This window comes from Cydia pomonella, chromosome 7 (genome assembly GCF_033807575.1).
Source record: "Cydia pomonella isolate Wapato2018A chromosome 7, ilCydPomo1, whole genome shotgun sequence".
Taxonomy (NCBI): Eukaryota; Metazoa; Arthropoda; class Insecta; order Lepidoptera; family Tortricidae; genus Cydia; species Cydia pomonella.
Genome location: NC_084709.1, coordinates 14,350,586 through 14,375,060, shown reverse-complemented (window position 1 = coordinate 14,375,060; position 24,475 = coordinate 14,350,586). Strand labels below are relative to the sequence as shown.

Genomic DNA, 24,475 nt, shown 5'->3' with positions numbered 1-24,475 from the left:
TACCGCAGTATCTGCTAAAGCGCTCCTACAATCGCTTTATTGGTGAAATAGAACTCCAACTTACCCTTTTTCACTTATCAACGGATGTATAAGACCGAAACATAAAATATATCTTAAACGAACACGAGAATAGATTAGAAGCTATTAAAGATTAAGCTGTAGCTTCGTCGAGGTGAACTTAGAGCGGGTGTTGCGTCTTCCCCAGGCGCCTGAATAAATAGTGGCGAGATAAGCGCACTAGTGCTGGTCGCTAGTTAAATATGAAGCAGTAAATGGGTATAAAGGTGACAGCTGAGTGCACCGAGGCGCGACGTAGCGCGTCCTGGCGTGGCATGGCGGCATGGCGAGAGGAGGCGCAAGTTATCTTACGGCAAGTCGTTGCGGTGTCAGTTAGTTAGTTAGTAGTGCCATTAGAGCCGCCGCGCCGCCCCGCCCGCTATCTTACCGCCCGGTACTCCATTAGTGCTCGTTTGTGTCAAAACGACTTAATTACTTCACGGGAAATTCTCAGTTTCCTTTAATTATCACATCAATTCCCCGTCTCGTCACATACACTCGAGTTTGTTTTGTTGGCCGTTCGGCTCCTCGGCCCTTTTGTTGTTATGGAGACGTTTATTACTCCCAGATGTCGTAAAATCCATTTTATTGCAAGCGAGAACGTTTTAACTCGCAATTTCTATGTCAACACTCATTATATTTGCGCGAACCCTAATTCGGAACAGAAACGCAGTAATGAGGTACAATGCAACGTAAATTTAAACGAAATAGTAGAGAACCACCAAAAGCCGCCTTATTAACTGCCTATAGGAATAATGTTCGATAAAAGCAGCAACAGAAGGAAGCATGACAAACTTTGCCTTAATTTTAGAAGCCGCTGGCAGTTGTGTCAGTCGTTAGCTTAGTTAGTACGTCCTTGCCGCCATTAGGAGCCGACTCGCGACCGCTCGCCTGCTTATCGCGACGTTTCGAGCTCTTCCAACTTCTTGTATGCAACGGCGTCGCGCCAAAGATGTAACCGACAAACTCACGTAAACATTTTCTTTGCAGAATGTCTCTTGATGAGGCCGTTTCGAATAATGACACAGAAAATATCTCCGTCTAAATTAACTTTACTAGGGAACTAATGTTCATTAGGGAAAGGTCGTAACTGGTCAGCCTTGCGGCTAATGACTGTGATACTTTAAGTCAACTGCTACATTTGGAGCATAAATTTAGAGTTAAGTTCCCCAGTAGGAGCGGAAACAGAACATGATAGGCAATTCGGTGACAAAGCAACAATGTTATTGATTGGAACTGGTCTGAAATTTCCGTTAATGTTTCCATTGACAGCACCGGCGACGTTTGTTAGCGGACCGCGGTGCGGCGAGCGTTGTGCACGGGCGCCGCCGGTCTCTTTACGATAACTGCTGTTATCTCGAGGGGCGGCAGGCCGCCGGGGGGCCCTGACATTGCCCCCTTTTAATTGAACTCACTCGCGCTCCCTTATCACGAATTAGCCCTCGTCTCGTTCGGTTCACGGCTAAGTAGGCTGTTTCGCGCGTTCTAATTTGAACCGAGCGCTCTCATTTAATGACAGGACACTAATTAAGGTAATTAGAAATATATTAGCCGAGCCTGTAAGAGGTCGAGCTGCAATGCTCACGTAGTATCGTGCCATAAACGAACCAATTCCCACCAATGAACGGAAAAGTTTGAAACTCGCAAATCGGCTATCGGAGGGCGCGTCGGTATTACGAGCTATATTATGTTATGCACAAAGTTGCCAACGAGTGGCCGTGCATTAGAGAGCTAGGGGTGGAGCGGGTCGGCGTGAGTTAGGTAAATGCTATTTGCAAGTTGCCGTTCGCCTTAGCCTGCCTCTGTACTGTAGTGCTCTTGGGCTGCCAAATTGAAACGGGCCTTAACTCGAGCAAAATGAACGGTAGCTGCTCGCAACTTTCATGCCAGTTACTCCCGTTTTCTTCACGGCACTAGGTGCATTTTCCTATTTCCTGACCCGTGACCTGTATTCAGCTATAAACCTATTCATATCTTTCTATATTGATGTAGGACACGTATGCCTAATGGCTACTCTATTCCCAATAGAAAATATGCGAGTATTAAAACTACTATTTTATTGCAAATCAACTTCGATCGAATGCCCCATTTAAAAGGGTAGGTCACCGTGGAAACTATTAAAATAGTAGATACAATTCCATGACAAGGGTCGACCATCATTGCTTTGTTTACAGTATCTGTCTAAGCTGATAGTTTGAAATTCGAATACTGCTTTTGTAATGACTAGTAGTGGTTATATCGTACCGAAGGTGGGTTTCTGTTTGATCTAACTGATTTATCGAGTTGTTACCGAAACGACAGGAATTTAAGGGACAAACCCTTTCAATCAATTAGGGTCCGGGTAGTTGCAATAGACCCGGGTAAACTTTGCTATATGTATTTATTGATTTAATTACCTTGAAGTGGATTTATCTGAAATTAAAAACCTATTCAGTATTCCTGAGTTTGTTTGCTGGAAAGTAAGTAAACCCAGGCTTGTAGAGGCTTCCGAGGTTCACATTAGTACCTACTTACATAATTGATATCAACGTTGCCACGTATCAGCAGAAAAAAAATCAGCAGATACAGGTTGGAAATATTTCCGCCTGCACTACTAACTAATACTTAATATAGGTCAAACGAAAATTATGACTAATGCGGATATGCCGTGTTGGAAAATAAGACTCAGAACTTAAATTGCATGGCTGAGTAGATATCTTCCTGTCCAATTTCGTGAAGCACGACATGCATGACCTACTTTTTATAATCAGTCAATTTTCCACTAAAAAAGTTTTTATGCCATAAGATCGTGTACTGAAAAGTTAATAGTAGAGTACATTTTGATATAAAATATATATAGCCTGTGAGAAAATATAGAATTTTGAGAAAATTATTTAATACTTTGTGATTTTAAAATCTTTTGGATTAGGTAAATGAAATATATGTTTAGTTTTCATACTGACTTATAATTTTTAATCGCTATATAATTGGCTTCTCTAGAGCTTCAGAGTAAAAATAAATGAGGTTACATCCAAGAGCGAATATTTTGAATCTAGTCTAATAAATAACCTACTCAAATATATTGGTGCGAATAAATGATACTCACGTTACAACGAAGTTGGAGCAAGTAAGTGTATAAAATTAATGATGGAATGTTTAGGTTGGAATTTAAGTTAAGTTGCCAGGGTGCGTAGGCAACGTGCTAATCGTTAAGGCTCAGTAGCGTAGCGTAGCGTAGTCATCTCTCTCTTTGTCTCTCTTCCATATTAGTGCGTCAGTGAAAGTTGCGTTTCGTTCGCTACGGATTGTAAACGATTGGCACGTTGGCTACGTACCCTGTTAACTTACGCATATTACAGTTTATCATTCAATTTTACTAGGTTAGTTTTGTACACAATAACTTGACAAGTAATTGAGTGAGCGAGCAGGAAGCGTTTCCGATACAGCTTGGGTAAAAAATGCTTTCGTTTGGCCAACTGCTCTTCTCTCCAAATCGCATTTCTCAACCGGTTCTCTTGAAATTTTGTGAGCAGGTTTGATGATTCTATATATTTTTTCACCACACCAACTGGTAAAGGCCCTTTTGATTGTTCAAAAACGAATGAGAAAGTTGCATTTTATCCACATGTGGGGCAAAGTAATCAAATGCAAATTTTGAGTTGTTTCCTTATGTTAGCTAGTAGAATTGACTTTTAAATGATGATTTTGAATGATTATTTTTTTATTACGTTCATTTGGATTTGATTTCATTTGAATTTTTTGGTATTTCATAGTTAGTAGTTTCCTCTTGTTGGTGTGGTGAAAAATTTTGTGTTTCACTCGGAGGCAAAGTTTGTTTAACCGCTCGTGCTAATATTGATACACACGGTTTCAATGCACAAGGGTTAAACAAACTTTGCCTCCGAGTGAACACATAAATTTTCACCACACCAACACGAGGAAACACAACTTTGCCCCCTTGTAAAACAAATAACTATTTTCGATTCAGTTTTTGAATTTTTAAAATGGAGGTTCGCTAGGTCTACAGCTTTCAGAGAAATTGTTTAGTAATTATTGATTAGATTGTGCTATGCGAATTCTAATAGGTATACTTTATGTGCAGGTACAAGGTGGAAGTCGCTGGCAAGAGCCTACCCGTACTCACCACCTTGGACAAGGGCCGCTACGGCGTGATCGTGTTCGAGTCGCTCTCCAAGTACGCCAACATGGACAAATGGAACCGAGAACTCCTCGACAAGTACTGTCGCGAGTACTCTGTGGGCGTCGTCGGGTTTGCTACGCCGGGGGAAGAGACGCTGGTCGGCGCTCAGCTGAAGGGATTTCCGCTTTTTATGCACACCAATCTCAGACTAAAGGTACGAGTATTAATGTTACACGACAGTGATATAGACGAATTGTGACGTTTACTTAACACTTGCACAGGCTGGGCTATCAAAATCGCTGCCAACTTAGCTTGGTCTGGCTCTAAATGCTATTTCAGAGCGCAAGCGAATTATTTTGTATGGTTACTATTTTCTTTGTACTTCTAAGCAAAAGTTACCTCAATATGCTTCTTGGGTCCTATGCCACCGTTTAAAGGTTTGCCCGTATTGAATTTACACACTGTATATCTCTAATGTTGTAACCAGAAAATTCCAATAAAAAACTGCGCTGTTTGATATCGCATTTCTACCTTGAAATCAACATCAAACTACAATTTAGTCTGTTCCATCCAGTAGAAAGCCTGAAATAACTAAGCTTCAGAGGAATAAGACACAAACAATAAAGTCTTAACCACCTCAGATTCCTATCTCAGTTACTTACAACTTGCCGCGATATGCTAATGAAATGGACGGTATTACCATAATAAGAACTCTTTCTAATGGAAAACATCGCTCTTGCTTGAATTTATTCTATTATTTATACGGCACGATTATAAAATTTATTTATTAAAAGTAATCAGTCCCTTTTGATGAAAATATGGTTTGTAATAAATAACAAAACTATTTAATTCAACAACGTTATCCTGTCTTTCCAAACATTTTTTGTGTGTTGAATGAGTCGAACGAGAATTTGTATATTAAACTCATACAATGTTAACCATATTGGCTCGAAATTATTTTGAAAGTTTATTTAACAAAAACTACGGTATGTATATTAACACGCTTTTATTAGGTCGACCTGTATTTAACTATGTAATGGAATCTAAGGTAACTAATTTAACCATCTTCTAAGGATCGTAGCGTCATGAAAATTGGCAGCTGTATGTAGTTCTGATGACAATACAATAATATGGTACTGTCGAACTGATCTGATGATGGAGCCGGAAGATATGAACTGGAACTTCATGATGGAACATCGTATCATAGCTGTCTTTGGATTTTTTACAAGTCTTGTAATGAACTTTGACCACGATTAGGTTTCAAGGTCTGATGATGAAGCCGGAAGATAGGCACTGGCATTCCATGATGGAATATCGTATCATAGTCGTGTTTGCACTTATGATCAGGTTTCAAGCTTAAAAATCGTGTTTTTCTAGTGTTTTTTTAAACTATTAATTTATTATTTGGAATATTACTAATGAACAATTGAACACGTTGGTTACTGAATTAATTCCCTGAATGGATTCACGATGTCAAAATATGCGCTACCAAAAATAATTTAATTTGTGTAAGGCAACCACTAAAATAGATATTTTATAAAAGAATTGGCACCTTTATCTGTGTAAACAACTTTACACAAGCGTTTAAAACTACCAATAAACTGCAAGATAATCTCAGCAAGCTTTAGGTGTAAAAGCCATTAATCTTCTTAGTACATCGAACTCTATTCAGTGGCGGAAGCACAGTTACTATAAGTATAGTTGCATCTATTTTATCCACTATCGGTTAATTAGATTGGCATCGAAGCTCGTTGTCTATGCTTACTCTCGACTTTAATCCGCTAGTTCGCAACTGACAGAATGCTAATTAAAGGACAGTAAGAACTGCCAGGCCAATTCTAGTTTTAGTTATTAGATCTGTTTCCTGATATACCGATCTGTCAGTGTCAAAATGACATTTTTGGTTAAAGAAATATCTCATTTTCCAATGACAGATCAGTATTATATTAGTAGTAGTACTATTAGTAGTAGTTAGTTTTTTCCTATGCATGTTTCAATCACTTAATCTATTAATGTATAGTTGTAGTTAATAATGTAGTGTAAAAAGCCTCGACCTGTTTGAGTGTTGTTGCACACCTGTTATTGGTGCATAGATATTATACGTGGCCACTATACTTGTTACTTTGCTAGCTTTGTTTATGTACTGTTGGTGTGTCTTATAAAAAATATATATATTAGAAACGGATCTAATAACTGAAACTAGAATTGGCCTGTGTATTAACAACATTATACAGTAAATTATATATTAAATATTAATCAATTGTACCTAGTAAGTTAATTTCAATGATTAAAACTTCCATCAAGTTTTAGATATTTAGTTTCTCTTACATTAATAGACGAAAATGTGTTTGAGAAGGCTTAACTCAAGAGCGCTTATTAATAATTAACCATTTGAGAGTCAAGTTTCAAGCACAAATTATGAGCCCCTTTTGAATAGCAAGTTACATATACCTATATAGATAGATATATATAGTAACCAAGTAGTTCAAAATGTAGAAATATACCGCGTGTATGTTTAATACAACCACAAATTGAAACAAGCCGTAGGTTTTCGTGCTATAAAACGGTTAGAAGATTTTTTTTAATTAAGTTTTAACTAACAAGTGCAATTCATGTTTGTTTTTTTCGAACGGCAGCGTCCAGATGGTCGACCCAAGTAAGCCCTCTTGACTGCCCGATCGTCACCCATCCTTTCGAAATGGCTAAGCCAGCAAAATAACAAAATAATGATCGTGTTTTTTATAATTATATTAAGCATTACACACCCATATAAATAATATATCGTATTTAAGAGATATAAATATTTACATACATAGAAAACATCCATAATCCAGGAACAAATAGCTATTATGAACACAAATAAATGCCTAACCAGCCACTGCCAACACAGCCACCATTTGTACCCGGGACCTCCTGTTTCATAGGCATAGCCATTGTTTTAAAGTTACAAATATGGACATTATCCATTTCGCATATATACTCGTACAGCCATGATTGGAAATATAAAACTTTTGTAGGTTTTGTAACTACATATATTATTAGTTACATAATTGTAGTAGAACTAATGCATGAGTTTTATAAAAGAAAAAAAAAACGAGTGGCATGAGAGCATTTTTAGGGTTCCGTAGCCAAATGGCAAAAAACATCTGTCTGTCCGTTTATGTCACAGCCACTTTTTTCCGAAACTATAAGAACTGTTCAAACTTGGTAAGTAGATGTATTCTATGAACCGCATTAAGATTTTCACACAAAAATAGAAAAATACAATAAATTTTGGGGGCTCCCCATACTTAGAACTGAAACTCAAAAATATTTTTTTTTTTTCATCAAACCCATACGTGTGGGGTTTCTATGGATAGGTCTTCAAAAATGATATTGAGGTATATAATTTTTTTTTTCCTAAACTGCATAGTTTGCGCGAGAGACACTTCCAAAGTGGTAAAATGTGTCCCCCCCCCCCCCTGTAACTTCTAAAATAACAGAATGATAAACCTAAAAAAAATATGATGTATATTACCATGCAAACTTCCACTGAAAATTGGTTTGAACGAGATCTAGTAAGTATTTTTTTTAATACGTCATAATTTTTTTTTTTCATTAAACCCATACGTGTGGGGTATCTATGGATAGATCTTCAAAATGATATTGAGGTTTATAATATAATTTTTTTCTAAACTGAATAGTTTGCGCGAGAGACACTTCCAAAGTGGAAAAATGTGTGTGTCTCCCCTGTAACTTCTAAAATAACAGAATGATAAAACTAAAAAATATATATGATATACATTACCATGCAAACTTCCACCGAAAATTGGTTTGAACGAGATCTAGTAAGTAGTTTTTTTTTTTTATACGTCATAAATGGTACGGAACCCTTCATGAGCGAGTCCGACTCGCACTTGGCCGCTTTTTTTATTCAGTTATGCAACGTTGCATACAATACTTTTCCTACGACTGGTCGATCGTGTGGACGGAAAAAAATGCGTTTTAGACCTAGGTATGTTCGTGATTTTATTCTATCGAGCGAAAGTAAAAAAATCAGGATTCGAATCTCTGAAGTGCCTATTAGAGAAAATCCTCAAGTTTGCTTATAGAATTTTTTGCAACCGTATTGTTATCTACAAAAGCGGTACGATTTTTCAAAAATTTTACTCTCAGTACTTACGGCACCTTAATTGGTGGTGGTGGTGTTCGTAGATGTACGAGTATAAATGACAAATAAAAGTACACGAATAGGAAATAGTACATTGTGTATACGAGGTAAACAAGAATTCACGAACGAGTGTGAATTAATTCTAGTGTGAAGAATTCAAGAGTTCGTAAAGTCCTGTCCCGCCCGTGACACACACAATGTGACACACTTGTGAGCAAAAAAGTGAAAGTAAATAAAACTTCTGCCTAATTTCGTACGCACGTTATAAGTGTGATAAAAAAGTACATTCCAGCCTTAGGTTAAAATTTCATCGCTTTTTCCATTTGCATCGCCTACGAGTGACGACCAATGCGAGCAAGTGTGATGAAAAATGTATTGACCAACTGGCAAAGGCCCTCTGGAGGCGTTCAAAACGAAAGAGAAAGTTGTATTTTATCCACATGTCGGGGAAAGTAATCAAATGCAAATTTTGAGTTGTTTCCTTATTTCTGTTACTAGTAGAATTGACTTTTAAATGATGATTTTGAATGATTATTTTTTTTTATTACGTTCATTTGGATTTGATTTAATTTAATTTTTTGATATTTGATAGTTAGTAGTTTCCTCGTGTTGGTGTGGTGAAAAATTTTGTGTTTCACTCGGACTGTATAGATGAATTACCCAATATATTTTTTTCCTAATCGTTATATTCCTATTCTCCTTTTTCCCCATATTGTTAAATTTCCAGACGTCATTATCACTTATTTCCTATCATATTTTTCGCTGTAGGCAATATTTTACCAATCCGTATCGTTCACATACATTCAAATTACCTGTACAATATATTCCCCATAGTCTTTTTTCGCCACGGGTTTCAATTTCTGCACATTATTTTTCCTAGACGCAACATGATCCTGACGATCCGCCTGGGATTTCTTCGCTTGGTTCCATCATAATCATTAATTTTCACTTTATTTAATACAAATATTAATCATGCAACGTTTCAATGACATTGACGTTGTCCGTATAAAAGTCGTGTATTGATAGGGAGCGTGCATGAACTGTAGGAGGCAGCACAGGAGCTGTCAGATTTTTGGCGCGAAGCGTAAATGTGATGTTTATTGTTCCGATGTAGCCCACAAGATGGCAAAACCTACTATGCACAAGAAAACACTTGACGTGTCAATGTGCATGTTTATGGTTCCGATTCAGACCACAAGATGGCAGACCCTCCAACGCGCACGGTCCCTATAGAACTAGTTACCTGTTTACTATCTAAAGAGGTCTAAATCCAGTAGGTACTTTAATGCTATTAGATATTATCGCCTATCTGTTTATAGGTACTTAGCCAGTTAGTTTCTTCTGATGACTCCACCCTCTTAGATTCCAAATTATATGCTGGCGATAATGACGTCTGAAAATTAAACAATATGGGGAAAAAGGCGAATAAGAATATAACGATTGGGGGAAAAAAATATTGGGCAATTCATCTATACAGTCTTCACTCGGAGGCAAAGTTTGTTTAACCCTCGTGCATTGAAAACCTCGCAACGCTCAAGATTTCACTTCTGGAACCACTCGCTACGCTCATAGTTCAATTTTGGGATCTTTCGATTGCTCGGGTATCAATATTAGCACGAGCGGTTAAACAACAACTTTGCCTCCTTGTAAAACAAATAACTATTAACTAGTTCACTCGTACAGCTTTTCAATCTCGATTCATTATATACCTTGAATTCAGGACGCAACGTTGAACCCCGCGTCCCCGGTGCTGCGACTGGCACGGGCGGGCGAGACGGCCTGGGGTGCGCTGCCCGGTGACCACTGGACTGTGTTCAGAGCTAACAGCTCCACCTACGAACCCGTCGCGTGGGCGCTGCGGCAGAACGAGTACGGCGCAAGTGGTGAGGGTTCCTTTTTTACGAAATCTAGTAAGCCCTCTGAATTGACATAATAACACCTTTATCTACAGGTATACACACATCGACAGAACATAAAACCATTATGATGCGTTCAAAAGCCGCAAATTATGGCCAGCATTAGGTTAACTGGCTAATGCTGGCTCTTTAACTGTTTTGTTAGAACAAATTTTGTATTTGCATAAATATTATTTATTATTGCGTATAGATAACGTCTATATCGATTTAATAATAATATTCATATTTTGAACATCTCTAAAAGACAAAGAGACATGACGAGACAAGTTGAGATGTCGTTTAATTCGAAATGAAATGTCAATTCCAAACAGTGTGAACAAATGCTGCAATGGCGGTCGTAACATGGCGGTTCCTGGACACATCATACAGAGCTTATAATATGTGCCTAGATAATGCAGTGTATGTAACTTTACATAATTAGGCATTAGCAGTCACATATACTACTATTCAGTGATTTCTTTTTGTACACATCCTAGTTAGCCCTCCGGACTGTTACTCGGTATGTTGGTAGTAGTGAATTGAAGACCAATCGAAGGTGTTCCGCACCAACAGCTTGTCCCACGAACCCGTTCCCTGGCCCTTATATCAAAACGTATACATGTGCAATTACCTGGGAGATTTTTAAGCGACCTATTTAGCCCTCCGGGTTGTTACCGTGACTATTTTGATAGTTGACTATTTCCGCATGATCAATTTCGTCCATGGAGCTGCGCCTGAGCACTGAAGGCCTACCGCGAAAACCGAAATTCGTCAATTGCGGGGATTTTTCTCTTTTACTCTCTCTAAGACGTCATTAGAGTGACAGAGAAAAATGCCCGCAATTGACGAACTTCGATTTTCGCGGTAGGCCCCCTGCATCTGACACGTTGACGTTTCTTTCAAGCGACCTAGTTAGCCCTCCGGGTTGTCACACAGGCTAACGTTGATAGGTGTGCATCCAGCGTGTAGCGCTGCAGAGTATCGTGTGACTTAGTGAGAAACTTTGTTTATAATAGTTGTGTAATATTTATGGTAATCAGAACATGACGCAATGTACGCACATGTTGCGTTCAGTTATAATTACCACATTCTGGATTATCTCAGACATATGTGATTTTCAAGACAAAACGAATTACGTATTGTTTTCGAGTAAAAGTGGCTTTCGGAACTGCAGCTACATAACTGTCGCGACAATGATTGACGTTTGTAGCCGCATTCTATCGCGATTAGAACGTTCAATCCGTCACTCATTTTATCAAGATAATTGACAGTCGTCAACTTTAGCTAGTTATCTATCTAGCTAAACTGTGTTCAAAACTCAATAGGCATATCAATCAATAAGTGTCGATAAAATTTTATCGCTACATATTCATACATTTTGATGATGATGATGTATGTGGTGTGTGTTTATTTAGTTTAAGTATTCACTTTAAGCAAAAAAGTTCCGTGTTGTCTTACGTTGTTCTGTGAATTCTGTTTTTGGATTTTCTCTGGTTCTTCGTATTCAGTCCTTTGTAAACAATGTACAGTGCCACCATCCTTCTACTTCGTATTATTTAAGGCACATTGTCTCCGTTTGTAATGTATTTGTTTTGCTTGTGTTAGATAAAATGAAATAGCAGAAGGGCAATATTACCCTCTCGAGAAGGGGCGCGTATATTTTATTGGCATTGAAGAATTCTTTACAAACAGGGTACACGATCGTTGAGATATACTTAAAATAAGCACACCAAATGAACGATGTAAAGACAAAGTGTGTATCTGACAGTAGGTGCTTTGTTTATTGTAGGTACACAATTGTGCAGCTGGAGGCTCAAATTATAAAATATGCTAATATAATCATTTCCAAAACTTTATTTTATATTAGGGGATCAGCCTTGTTATATAAATAAAAAGAATAAAAATCATAACAGGAACGAAACGCACGCAACGTTCCGGACGAGCAAATAAAACGTGTTAAATATTCACGAGTCGTTCGCTTCGACCAAATTAAAATCTTTGGAAGCGAGCAAACTGACTTTCTGTATTAAAACTCTTGCAAATGGGATACTAAAAGTTCGCAATAAAAGGTTCACAAAGCAATTGCATTTATTATACACGCATACCTACCCATTATTAGAATTGGCATCTAGTCTAGTGAATAATTGTTATTTTATTTAAATTGTCAGTGTTTACATATTATTTTGATCATTGAGCCCAATGTACTAGCTATGGCTTTACCGTGTGATTGGTGCTGTACTATAGATATCTGCGAGTAGTACTTGTGATGTGTGTACATTTGAATACTGATACATTTATATGATATTTGATTTGTGTTGACTTTGTCAACTATATTTTAATGATTAATATTTAAATTATTGAAATAAAGGTTACAAAGTCAATATCTACATATCAAATTGAATGAGTTTCCAAATGTGTTTTTGGCAATGATCATGAGCATTTGTGTAAATTTGATATCTATGCTTTTTTATAATTGAATAATTCTAAAGTAGTTATGCTCCCACACAGTAGCAGCAAAAAGCGCGAGAATCCAAACAATCGTCAAAGGAGTATTAGAATAAGTACGTACTCAACGTTTATTCGACTTGTCGCATTCATCTTTGATTGCTTTTATTGCAAAAGTTTAGAACGAAAGAATACGTTTGCTGTAAGTTTAGTAGGTACTCCTGCAATATGCAAAATATGCCCTTTAGGGAGATGAGGTTGCATAACAATAAGGAAACAGTTTATTGCAGTTTGTTTAATGTTTTGCCTTATTGAGTTAGTTTTGAACTATTTATCTGTTTATTATTTTGTTTGTGCTTATTTCAAATTTGATTCTTCATTTCGAGGGTGAATATATTACATCAAAGAAACCTAGTTGTGAGATAAGTGCACAGGTTTTTTATGATATAGGAGGCAAACAAGCAGACGAATCGCCCGTTTCCTTTTCCTTAGGTTGATACAATAAGTCGTTACTCACACAATGACGTCATTCACGTCAACTTTTGTGAATAAGGAATGCAGGTACTTTTCTTATAGGAGGTACATAGGTAACTCTCATGTAAAACACTTAGCGAGATGTCTAAAGTATTATATTTTTACAGAGGAGCGACTCCCGCTAGCAACGGCAATACAAGACCATGGGCGACTGGACGGCATTCAACGTGTGCTGTTCGGCTCCGGGCTGCAGTTCTGGCTGCACCGCCTGCTGTTCCTCGACGCGCTCAGCTACTTGAGCCACGGCCAGCTCAGCCTTAGTCTCGAAAGGTGGATCCTCGTCGATATTGACGACATCTTCGTGGGCGAGAGAGGTGAGTCAATACATGAGCACATGCTGGACATTTAGCGCGAGCTGTTTGGTGTCTGGCTGCAATAGCAATTCTGATTCCACCGGCTGCTGTTCCTCGACTCACTCGGCTTTCTCAGCCACGGCCAGCTCAGCCCTAGGCAAGTGCGGTGGATCCTCGTCGATATCGACGATATTTTTGTGGGCGAGAGACGTAAGTTTGGTTCTATGAGCACGGACTGGAAATCCCGAATTGTATTTTTTTTTACTAGTACGTTGCGCGCACCTATCCCACTGGAGCATCCAACCCGTGTATCCATCCACCACTCAGAAATAATTCCGATTCAGGCATTTTTTCTTAAAAATATAAACGAGAAAGATTTAAGATTTATTCAATGACTCGGTAATCTCATTGAACACACACATACGTCAGTATAGCAAATTCTGTACGCCACATTTCTGTTTAAAGGCGGATTTATTGTCTACGCCTTGTACGACATTGAATTTATCGGAAATACGCTACTTCCTACTTGAAGGCACTAGGAACTGCCACACCTAATCTGTGGCTTGGGTTGACTGGGAATTAACGTACATTCCGACAAAGAGAGTAGAGTAGTATTAAATAAAAAAGAACTAAAATATATAGATACCACGGTTACATCACTTGAATTATTCGATGCTATTCGCTACGTGCACGGCTGTCACGCCACCTAGCATTCGCAAATCTAACAGAAAACGTCAAATCTTATAAAACGTCCCCCAAACTCAAAAACTACGAAACAGATTTTCATACGGTTTTCACCTATCGATATAACGATTCTTGAGGATGGTTAGCTATAAAATGTACTAAGGTTTTTTTAAAAAAATGGTTAAAGTATGACTATGTTTGCTAACAATGTCGAAAAAAATCACGCTATCTAGGAACTTTAATCAAAAACGCTGCCTAATCCGTTTGAGCTATAATAACACAATGTATCGTAGGATTATCTATATTTCATTGGTCTTACAAAAAAATCCGCTATGGTACTCGTATATGTCTATCTTTTAAGGAAAATTTACTAATGGGTATTCTTTAACATTTAGAAAAATATCACATAATACAACAGAATTTACAAAGCTATTTACATGGACACAGTATTAAAAAGCAACTTTTACTATGGGACCAAACCCAGAATCGCAAAAAAAATTGACTCTCATTGAAAACACCAACATTTAATAACATCAGCTACGCGGATGACATGGTGCTGCTGAGCCCCTAAGTGGGTGGTTTAATTAGTTTACTGCGCAAATGTGAGTCGTACGCGGAGGCCCATGGGCTCAAATACAATGCTAACAAAAGCAAGTTTATACTGTTTAAAGCAGTTAATAAAACCTACAGCGTGCCCCCCGTTGACTCTTTGTGGAACTCCTTTAGCACAGCCACTGGGTCACTCATGACATGTGTGACAACATGGACATTGAGAGGGAACGCAGAGTGCTGGCTGTGCGCTGCAATATGTTGGCTCGTAGGTTTGCACGATGTACCGAAAAGGTGAAGGCTACGCTTTTTAAAGTATATTGCCAGTCCTACAGCGCTCTGCAGCAATACAACAACGCGTACAGGGTGGTGTTCGGGCTGCCGCGACATTGTAGCGCCTCGGGTATGTTCGCGGAGGCACGGATCGACGGCTTCCACGCGATCATGAGGAAGCGATGGAGCTCGATGTTGAGACGGTGGCGCGCCAGCTCAAATACCATCCTGTGCACGTACATCGGGCGATGCGCGAATAGCGACGAATAATTCAAGTGAGTGTAACCGTGGTATCTAAATATTTTAGAATATGTCTCACGAAAATTTAATTTCGAAAAAAGAACTACCTGGTTACACCAGAATATGTGTCAAGATAATTAAATTGCATTCAGTTGTTGCTCATGTCATGTTGATGCTCAGTGACCTCAGTATCACTATTTCTATTCTTTCTTATGAGACTGTAACCGTAAGTAGCCTCAGAAAAAATGCTAATTATTCATTAGTCGATAGTAATTTATAATGGTAAATCATCAAAAATATAACACAAAGTGAACGTAAGGAAGAAATATTGCAATTAGTTATCCACAAGTATTATTTGCTGAAATAAATCAATTATGTTAAAATAGTAATATTCTACCAGTCCATTTCAGCATGCATTGAATTCTTGCATGAAAACTAACAATTATTGACGGATCAATATGAAAGTGCATCAAAACCACACCTAATTGTATCGAACAATTCTCGACGATTCCGAGTGTAATTGGAACTGAAAGTTTAAAGCTAGTAGGGTATTATTTAGCTGGAGCTCGATGCACGGTAAGGCAGATAACTGTTCCGTTTGAGCTAGTTGATACTTTTGTAACGTCCGATACTATATATATATATATGGCACTTATTTACACTGAACAAATGTTCAAAAGGCACTAGCTAACTCCCCACGGCGCACACTAGACGAAAGTAAGTAGTAATCATACATTTTACATACATGTAAAACTACAAATAAAGGAAAATAGAACAACAGACGTATTCAAAGTTGGGCGATATGTGGAAAACATTCCTCTATTGTGGCTATTATGATGAAGATATTAATTAGGTAGTTTATCTAATGATCTTTGATAGAATACATTTCATATTAAAATCATAAAATATGTACCAAATTGCTTGCATTGACTCATTAGAATCTTACTGCAATTCCAATATTACAATCGCCAGTTAATTTTTAAAGCTGCTGGCAATTTTTTAATGTTTTACCAAAAATTGTCAGTATTGTTGTATTTTAATCATAACAATATAAAAAAAAATCATTTCCTCAAACATGAACCTCATTATACACCAATAATCATTCGGGATTTTCTCATTCTAATTCCTTAGTTTAAATAACAAAGGCGGACAAGATAAAGCGAGAAAGCGCATGCATGTATACTTATAATAATATAATATAATAATTCAGCCTATATACGTCCCACTGCTGGGCACAGGCCTCCTCTCATGTGCGAGAGGGCTCGGGCTATAGTCCCCACGCTAGCCCGATGCGGATTGGGGACTTCACATAAATAAATATTATAGGACATTATTACACAAATTGACTAAGTCCCACAGTAAGCTCAATAAGGCTTGTGTTGAGGGTACTTAGACAACGATATATATAATATATAAATATTTATAAATACTTAAATACATAGAAAACACCCATGACTCAGGAACAAATATCCATGCTCATCACACGAATAAATGCCCTTACCAGGATTTGAACCCGGGACCATCAGCTTCGTAGGCAGGGTCACTACCCACACATACACCTTTGAATTTCTTCACAGATGTATTGCAGGTTTCCTCACGATGTTTTCCTTCACCGAAAAGCTAGTGGTAAATATCAAATGATATTTCGTACATAAGTTCCGAAAAACTCATTGGTACGAGCCAGGATTTGAACCCGCGACCTCCGGATTGAAAGTCGGACGTCATATCCACTCGGCCACCACTGCTTGCTGCTTGCTGCATGTATACTTAAGAATATTTTTTGTTTGACCCTGGATAATCTGAGTTTCTTGCATCTTGTATTTCCACAGACATACCGCAAGCGGTGTGCCGTCTCTCATAGGGATCTTTATGTTAGAACTAGGGAATGCAAAAACCGGAGGTTTTTCAAAACCGGTTTTTTCTTCGGTTTTACCAAAAAAAAATCCGAAACCGGTTAAAACCGGTTTCGGTTTTTAGAATCAACAAATCTTAAATTCATCGCCATGGAATAAAAAAAAGATTGCTTCACGTGTAAAAACGAATGCTAGTTATTATTATTAATCGTATGGCATGCACAGCTGAAGGACAATCAAAGTATGGCCTTGAGGTTGTCAAGCCAGGTAATCAGGTCAGGAGTGACGGAGACCAAATCTTCAGCTGGTTCAGAATAAGAGTGAAGGGGGCAGCGCCGGATGATATGTTCAGTTGTCTGCTCTTCTTCACCGCACTCGCAGAGTGGAGAAACATTCCAGCCCCATTTGTAGGTAAGAGAGTTGCAACAGCCATGCCCAGTCCTCAATCTGTTCAGGCGAAACCAAAGTTTGCGAGGGAGATCGAACCCTTTTAATTTTTGTGTCGGGTCGGTTATAAGGGTGAATTTCCCGGCCGTGTCAGCAGACCACTCCACCTTCCACCTATCTGAGATGCTGAAATTCTTTAAGTTCTGGGCTGTAGCGCAGGGTGGATTCCGGGATTTTAGTCGCTGGGGGGGGTGGATGGCAAAACTCATTGTAAGCTGGCAGAGCAGGGTTCTTAGTTATTTCTGGGTTTCCCTCTTCAGTGCCTGGAGCCGTCGAAGGTGAGGCGGGGCAATGTGGCATAGTAACGGTAACCAGTGGACGGGTGTAGATCTGATAGTACCAGAGATGCAGCGCATAGTCTCGTTTAGTTTTATGTCTACTTTGTGGGTATGTGCGCTTTCAAGCCACACTGGAGCACAATATTCCGCCGCCGAGTAGACGAGCGCGATGGCTGTGGTGCGTAGGCAATCAGCTGAAGCTCCCCAGCTAGTACCGCAAAGTTTCTGTAGGAGATTGTTCCTAGTAGCGATCTTCTGCGAGAGTTTTGTTAGGTGAGTCTTATAGGTCAGTGACCTATCCAGAGTTACTCCAAGATATTTCGGGCAGGGATTGTACCTTAGAGCATCGCCATTCATGTAGACACCTGGTTGATAGTTGGCTAGCTGATTGTTTAGGTGAAAGCAGGCTACCTCAGTCTTGCTAATGCTTGGGATAAGTCTCCACGCACTGAAATATGCGGTAAGGGCTGTTAGATCCGATGTCAAAGTTTGAACTCCAGAGTCAAAATCTACGCTTTGAGTCACGAGTGCAATATCGTCGGCGTATATAAATTTGGTGGAATCCGAGTGCGAGAGATCAGATATATACAGGTTGAAAAGTATTGGTGCCAAGACCGAGCCTTGTGGAAGGCCATTATTGAGCTTGCGCTTTCGGCTTCTTTTACTACCCAGAAAAACCTCGAAGGCCCTCTCAGACAGCATGTTGGAGATAAGGTCCACCACTTCTCTACTCGGGATCACTGTTAGCATCTTGTGAATCAATCCATGCCTCCATACTGTGTCGTAGGCAGATGTGAGATCAATGAACACTGCAGTAGACTTGAGGCGTTTTGCTAAGTTATTATGGATTTATAAAGTAGGAAATAAATGAAACAAGCTTTGTTTTTACTCCATAATCAACTTTAATTAGTATTTGTACTATTAATCTCAATTAAACTTTATTCTTTGGTCGGTAAGTCGTTATCACCGAAACAACAAAAGACTAAAGCTGCCATTGATATAATTGATTACGTGGAATTTTTCTACAGCGCATCGCATGATGAAATTATAAGTAAGACCTTTTATACCCATTTTTATTAAAAAGTTCTACTATACAATTCGTACACCAGCACGGATGTCCTGCCACTGCCAGTACTTTATAATATTTAAATCTTTCGTATTTTTGTATTTTGTACCGTAAAAATTCATTTAGCGTTACAAATGATCAAACTAACACAACACCACATTATTTGATTTGATGTCGATTCAACCGGTTTAGGACCGATTTATACCCTTATAATGAATAAAACATGTAACTTAGGTAAATAAAAAAAACCGAATAAAACCGAAACCGGTTTTTTCAAATTCTAAAAACCCGGTTTTGGGTTTCCGTCAAAAAACCGGTTTTAACCGGTTTTTTCGGTTTCGGTTAAAACCGGTTTGCATTCCCTAGTTAGAACGCGCACGTGTACGTCTACACACACGCACCCGGTGTGCACAGGCCTTAATAAATAACGATAACAATAGTAATTTCAGTCGCAAGGGCGGCGTTCTCGAGGGTAGATGTGGAAACGTAAGTGGTAATTTTGATATTTGTTTAAAGTTGAGTGACACCTCTACCCTCAGCACTCACACTGGTGTTGCCCTTGAGTCATTCTAAATGTCGCTTTTTGTGGGGCATGATGTAGGGGCGGATCACCGTCTGCTGGAAATTAAATTGCATACCGTTTTATTAGACAGGCGTCCGGTTTTTTTATCCCATAGCCGAGTATTTAGTCCATTGCTTGCACCCACAATAGCCTAGTTCATTTTAGATTCCATTAACTCTCAATAATCCTTACAACCTGGCAGGTGCTGCCTCTCCGTGCGTCCTATGACACATGCAAAAGTAGTATCTGTTCGGTGTACCCCTTACATCTCATTAAAGTGTCAAAAGGTGCCTCTATGTGTTGGCTTTGGCTTCGCGTACGCTTCTAATATGTCCGGAACACGTTTGTTCCGTGATGGGTTAAGTAATTTCAATTCAAATAGTACATTACGATACAAGTGCGAAAAATTGGAAATTTAAAACGAGTGGCGATAAATTAAAACACGACCGAACCTATTCGCACATGTATCGTACAACGTTTTACAGTACATATAGCTCTTTAAATGTTCGACACAGTAACATAATATGCTAATTTTCGCACTAGTGCGGTAAAGTAGCACAATCATAATTATGTACTGTAAAATAACTTAAGTCTCAACCGTGCCTACATACCCGAATATTACCTAGAATATTCTTTTCTGCGCTTCATCGGACGGTAAACGTATGTGAGATTATTATTCTCGACGTCAAAGTTCGCTACTTCACCGTCATATCGAGCGAACTGATTCATTAGATATTCTCGTTCTAAGGAGAATTTCATATCCCCGTCTATACGAAAGGTAACTTGATGCCTGTAGACTGCAGTCGACTTCGTTACGAATCAATGTGTACCTAATCCTATTGACTTATAGTGACTAAGCGGTTATAATTATTATTTGCATACCAGTAAATAGTACGTTGTTATTGTATTTATACGCCACGATATATACATAAATATAAATCTCAGCTTATTTGAAATAATAGGTAATAATACGTAATGGAAAATTTGCAGTTTAGGTAACCGTCACGTTTAGCGTTTGGATACAGAATCATGAAAACCGAGAAACGATGTACGCCTGTTCTTAGTAACTACTACTCTATTAGAAAGCGAGAATGTTATAAACTCAGCATTATTATTTTATAGCGTGATGTCCTTGACAGTTTTGGCGGTTAACATTGAGAAATCTTCTTTGACTTAATGCTTCAATGGCAAACTCTCATCTTCAACTTTTACGGCATGTGCACACCTTATGTGATACTAAATAATAACATTTTCATCACACTTGCTCGAAAAAGATCTTATTTCATGCAGGTGTGCTGAAGGACAAAGGGCTATATTGTCCCCGCGGGAGTTATGGATTCTGAAAAAAAAAGCTATAACTCCCTAGGGGGTTATAGCTTTTTTTCTTTAACGATGTCACTTATTCATACAAACCAAGTAGCATAAATGAGTTTTACTTTTAAAATACTGACGTTTATTATTTAATATTTATGTTTATGTTTAAAATGATTTAATTTGATTAATTTAACAGCCGATTAAAATATTTCTACACAATTTTCAATCGTGGCTGAATGCCGAATAGGTTGAGCCTTCGATGCATCACCTGTCAAGAAATTATGAAATGGCGAACGAATGTTTGATATGTCACCGTATTTAAGAATTATTTTGCTTAAAATTTAGTTTTTTCTTCGCAAGTGTGATGAAAAACATTGTGTGTAATTCCACACTCGTATCCAATTCGAATTACCACCCTCGTATCCAATATTTCACTTACCCCCCTCGTTGCACAATGTACTATTACAGTACATATGGTGCTACTTAACCGCACTAGTGCGATAATTAGAACATTACGTAACTATCCCTCCCTATTCCTTAGGTCGTGTTTTAATTTATCGCTTCTCGTTGAAAATTTCCTATTTATCGCACTTGTATCATAATGTACTATTTCTCAAACATGCAATGAAATATTGATGTTATGTTCCTTATAGGCTGCGAAATATGACGTTTCAGGTGCGGCTATGACAAGAGGTCGTTAATGGAATTTCATACAAATCTTGCAGGCCGGCAAAGTCCTCTTTTTTAATTTCCATTCCACATAAATTTGTGGAACAGGCATCATGACATTCAATTATAAAAAACAAAGCGTCATTATTTTTATCTTTTTTGTGGTTTATTATTATTTCAGGGTTTCCTAAAGGGGAAAGAAAATTTGATTATTTTTTAGCGCAAAAATAATCAAGTTTTTGTTATATTAAAAAAAGAAAAAAAAAGGAAAAAAAAAGCTTAATGGCGTGCGTAGCGCCAAAATAATCAAATTTTTGTTCCCCTTCAATATCCCACGCACTGAATAACCTATCACATTAGGACATGAAACAATCATCATCATCCTATTTTACTCGGTGGCTAGATTTATTTAACCCTCGCAACACTCAACAACAATTTGCACTTAAACAACGACTTTGCCCCTTGTAAAAGATATAACTATTTTAAGAATTCTCAAGTAATTGTAACATGTTATTCACTATTTTTTTACTCAGGTACTCGCCTCCACGAAGAGGACGTCGCAGCCCTCCTGGCCTCGCAAGCCGCCTTACAACGCCTGGTGCCGGGGTTCAGGTTCAACCTTGGCTTCAGCGCCAAGTACTACCACCACGGCACGGCGCTCGAGAACCGAGGCGACGACGCGCTTCTCAAAAACAGAGAGCATTTCAACTGGTAGGATTTACTTTATTCTACTCAAGTCTTACTCGTAGTACGGCACAAACGCGCTTCACTTCACAACAGAGTTTACTTCAACTAGTAAACTCTGCTTGATTTAGTTTAACTAAGTTATTAGTTGTTTTTTTTTTCTCTTCAAGTAGTTACTTTTTTTTTTCTTTTTGCTGCGTAAATATTTATGCAGATGCCAGACATGTGTTTTTGAGGTAATTATAGACTTATTTCATGGGACATCTTCATAAGATGGTCAGTACCCAATGCAGTTAATAACAATTTTCACAAGAACTTCGTGTCATGGATTATGATTACTGAACAGAAAATCTATTATATATAAAATGTTGATCGAACCATAAATGTGATGTGTATTGTTTTTAGTAAACAATACACAACACATTTATACACACGCGGTCTGATTTATAATTTAGATAAGTGTAGTAACATTATGCTAAATGGCCCTTTATGCCTATTCCCGACAGTTTTATAGTACCGAGTAACACGCTTCTTTCTCGTTATTAAAAAGTATGTTATTTCATAAATGCTTTATCTTCTGTAAAAAGTTTTGCGCTTGGCAATTCTTTTATCGGTAAGAAATAGTTGAAGTGCCTGTGCATTCCGGTCGTGCCTTGGTTTAGAACAAATGAGGTCGCTTGGATGGAATGGCGTAGGCAATATTTCTGAACGATAAAATACCTCTTTACAAGTAAAGGCTTCGGAAATGCTCAGATCTTTAAAGGCAGAAAAAAATATTTTTAACGAATGTTTACGGTACGTGCAGGATTACAAAATACTTCGAAAAAACTTATTAATTAACACAGAGGTGTTGATTATGACTCTAAAGACAGAAGAGAACACGCATCTAAAGAGAGACGCAGCTTTTCAATGGGGTTTGATTTCTGCTTTTAATTAGTGTGGCCGTAAACCGAATGTGTTTTACGACACACTTTTGACTTTGTCTATGTATAATGTATTGTCGTGGTGTCTCGCGGAGCCCATTTATACCGTCATTACAAATTATTTTCGTTTATTATAAAATATGGCATGTAATTCATTAATGGCACTTTATAACTATTGGGTAAGAAGTACGTACTTATAAGTGATACGTGAATTAGGCTCACGATCCTTGACGACGGAGATAGAAACACAAAATGATCCCTTGAACACATCTGATTCAGGTACCCTTTGCACTATGGAGCGAGAATGATATAAAGGGTAATCAAACATGTGCGAACAATGGAGATAACATAGAGAAGATAAAACGGATGGTAAATTCACGCTAGAACGTTGTATTGTCGTGTTTGCAGTGCGTTTTGTTTGATGCCCGCATATAAAAACATACATATATTCAGTACATAGACTACAAAATAAAACAATACCGCAACAAAAGTTGAAACGAGCTCCAAACTACGACAAAAACTACCAACCAACTAAACTAAACCTAGCCTGTGACACTTTTGCGTCACTACGGTCATTTTGATTTATCGTTGCTAACTTTTCAGGACGCAAAAACCTTATTTATTTCTCAGAGTGGTTTAAGCGGAGCGTCGGCTGACCGCAAAAACTTTACAATTATTTGTTGAGTATCATTGTACTTACATTATTATTAACTCCTTATTTTTATTCATTAAAATTTACTTGCAGAAAATATTTTACTTGTGTATTAAATTTTGTGTCTTAGTATAACTGCCAGTTGTTATCGTAAATGAACAATAATTTATATTAATTGCCACTATTAGTGGCCTGCGTAATTATGTGTGATATGTGATTGTTAATTACGGTGATAGATAATTATCACCTTCGTGTCTTAATAACATTTGGTATTTCTCATAATACTAATAAAGTGGGACCTCGATAGCACAAATCTGAAGGGAAACCCCAAAAAGTTCGTGTTAACGAGCTTTCATCGTATAGGTTTTTATTCGTCTTAAAGAGGTTTCGAAAATGAATGAAAAAAATCGTATCAGAGAGGTAATTATACATACGCATAAAGTAGTCTTATTATTTTCTTCGAGTTGATAAATAATTTCGAGATAGAGAGATGATATAAAAATACGTCTATTTTTTCGAGTAATAAAGGTCAATTTTCAGTTTTTGACGTTAAATATGTACTGGATGGCGTCTTAATAAGGTTAAATATTTCGAGCTATTAAGGTTTTGGGCTTGGAAGGGAAGGTAAATAGCCTTTTATTTCGCGTTCACAAGGATTTCGTCTTATCGTGGTTCGAGTTAGCGAGGTTCCACTGTATCTTAATTTCTTTTATAAATTATCTATTCATATTCGAGTTCGTATCTTGTTGTAGTTAGTTTATAGTTGAAGAGGGTGGAAAGTTAGCTA

The 24,475-nt window shown here is 37.9% G+C and overlaps 1 protein-coding gene across 2 annotated transcripts in view; it reads left to right on the top strand.

Moving 5' to 3' along the window:
• The window catches only part of LOC133519893 (bifunctional heparan sulfate N-deacetylase/N-sulfotransferase), a 176,807-nt gene that overhangs the window by 109,154 nt on the left and 43,178 nt on the right, over nt 1–24,475 (top strand). For both annotated transcript variants that reach the window (XM_061854081.1, XM_061854082.1), the window contains exons 4-7: nt 4,139–4,391; nt 10,048–10,210; nt 13,309–13,515; nt 21,963–22,140. In XM_061854081.1, coding sequence (XP_061710065.1) covers nt 4,139–4,391; nt 10,048–10,210; nt 13,309–13,515; nt 21,963–22,140 — 801 coding nt within the window. The remainder of the gene's footprint in view (nt 1–4,138; nt 4,392–10,047; nt 10,211–13,308; nt 13,516–21,962; nt 22,141–24,475) is intronic.